The sequence below is a fragment of the Benincasa hispida genome, chromosome 12, assembly GCF_027475165.1.
Source record: "Benincasa hispida cultivar pf3 chromosome 12, pf3_genome.v1.1, whole genome shotgun sequence".
NCBI lineage: Eukaryota > Viridiplantae > Streptophyta > Magnoliopsida > Cucurbitales > Cucurbitaceae > Benincasa > Benincasa hispida.
The window spans coordinates 15,312,294-15,314,544 of NC_143489.1; the positions used below are offsets into that span (position 1 = coordinate 15,312,294).

Sequence of the window (2,251 nt, forward strand, 5' to 3'; positions counted from 1 at the left end):
TCTGTTTCAATTCAAACCACACCCATTAGACCAAGTCTTTCACTAAACTTCTTCTTCTTTCTTCTTCTTACCATTGAAAATTCTAAGATTCCAATTTTCAGTTTCTTCCTTTTTTTCCCTTTACCAGAAAGAAAAAGAACCCGAAAAAGGAACTGAATCATTTTCTAATTTGAACAATCAGAACCCAAAAAAATGCAATAACCAAAAAAAAAAAAAATAAAAGGAAAAGAAAAGAAAGAAAAAGATCAGAGAGCTTCAAATGAGGGCATTGAACTACTTAATAACAAAGAGAAAAATGAACAAAAAAAAAAAATTAAGCTTCAGAAACTACACTGTAATCATCTTCTTCAAGAGGAGCTGGTAAGTTGAGATCTATGAGACTAATTTGAAGTTTCAAAGAAACAGAGGCATTAGTAGAGCTCACAAGATGAGATCTCTTATGCCCACCAAGTGCTTGACCCGACCCAAAAAGCTTATAACAAAATGGGCATTTGAAGATTCTTCTATTTCCATCATTTTTTAAACTTTCTTCTTGTTCTTGTTCTTGTTCTTGCTCTGTTTCTAATTGGCAGATTTTTTCATGGCTAAACAGAGCTCTATAAGATCGGAACTGTTTCTTACATTTCTCACACTTTTTCTTCCTTCTAATTCCTTTCTTCACTTTAATCTTCGACCCCAATTCCTCAAACGATCTCTTCTGATTTTGATTTTTGATCCATTGATCACGTGACAGCATCATCAAGCACAAAGCCAGGTCTTCCTCCGGCGAGGCATCGGAAACAGAGCTGGCGGGTTCCGCTTCCGTTAGGGGCTGTTTTCGCCACCGTTTGGATCGTTTTCGAGTTGGGTTTTTGGATTCGGTCTCGCTCTCTCTGTCTTGAAGAACAATGTTGAAAACAGGATCTGAGAATCTGAAGTTTTTCTTCGGGTTTTCTCTAAGCTCGTAAAGCGTTGGCTTGTCTTCCGGCGGAAATTGGAGGTCGTCGTCGTCGGCAGCGAAGGACGAGGACGAGGACGACGGAGGCTTGGGCGGTGTGAAGGGCAGGGCCGCCGCGGCAGTGAGATGGGCCTTCATATGGCCTCCTAAGGCTCTGCCATTGGTGAAAGCTCTAGTACAGAGCTTGCATTTGTGGGATTCCATTTGAAAATCAAATCAAAGGTCTTTCTCTCTAGAGTTTCATATACAAAGAAGAAAGAGAGGAAGATTTGATTTTTTTTTTTATTTTCTTTTTTAATTTTTGTGTGTTTGTGTAAGAATTGTTGGTGTTGTGTTTTTTGTGGGATGTAAAGTACAGAAGGGATTGGGAACTTAAAAGGAGTAGGTGACAAGCATTCCTCCACCTAAAGTTGCAACACACAGCACATCCAATAAATATTTTCTTTTTCCTTTTTTCTAAATATTCTCTTCCCCAAGTAGAAGAAGGGAAAAAAAAAATTAAATAGGAGAAAGAAAATTTCCAAACTGATGTTTCTGTTTTCATGTTCCTTGTGGATGCCATTTATTATTATTATTATTATTATTATTATTATTTTTGTTTAAGTACGATAATGAATTGAATCTATTATCTTAAGACTAATTATCATTAAGGTAAATTTAATTTACTGATTAATCTTTTTTAGAGTTAAATTACAAATTTAGTCAATGAAATTTGAAAAATGTATATTAAGTTTTTCAAACATACAATTTTATACATATAATATGAATTTTCAATTTTGTGTCTAATAAATATTTAATACACTTTCAAATTTTTTTAAAAGTTGGTTTATTGAATTTAAAATTGAATTTTATGTATTCTAGAACTCTAAACTTTTGATTTTGTGTTTAGTAAGTTTGCAAATTTATTATATTTTGAATGAATCAATAATCTACTTGACCCAAATTAAAATTCAGGGACATATTAGACACAAAAATGAAGGTTTAAGAGATCAGTAGATATTTTTATCGGTTAGGGATTATTGAATATAAGATTGAAGGTTTAAAAACTTATTAGACACCTTTTAAATATGAAAGTTCAAGTACTAAACCTATTTTTTAATATTTTTTTTAGTTTAACAATACGTGGATATGAAGATTCGAACTTCTAAGTTTCTTCATTCAGAACATATACCTTAAATAGTCAAATAGTTGGGCTAATGTATTTATGTATCTATAAATAATAGTATGTGGGTTTTGTTTTTATTTTTCTTTTTCCTTCTTTTTCTTCTTGTTTGAAAAATATTGTGAACCCATTTTTTAGGGAAGATTGTAAAT

At 32.5% G+C, this 2,251-nt stretch overlaps 1 protein-coding gene across 1 annotated transcript; it reads right to left on the minus strand.

Moving 5' to 3' along the window:
- Nucleotides 1–250: 250 nt before the first annotated feature.
- On the minus strand, nucleotides 251–1,483 carry LOC120067871 (C2H2-like zinc finger protein). The gene has a single exon (XM_039019480.2). The coding sequence runs from the start codon at nucleotides 1,139–1,141 to the stop codon at nucleotides 314–316; it is 828 nt and encodes a 275-aa protein (XP_038875408.1). The 5' UTR covers nucleotides 1,142–1,483; the 3' UTR covers nucleotides 251–313.
- Nucleotides 1,484–2,251: the final 768 nt, after the last annotated feature.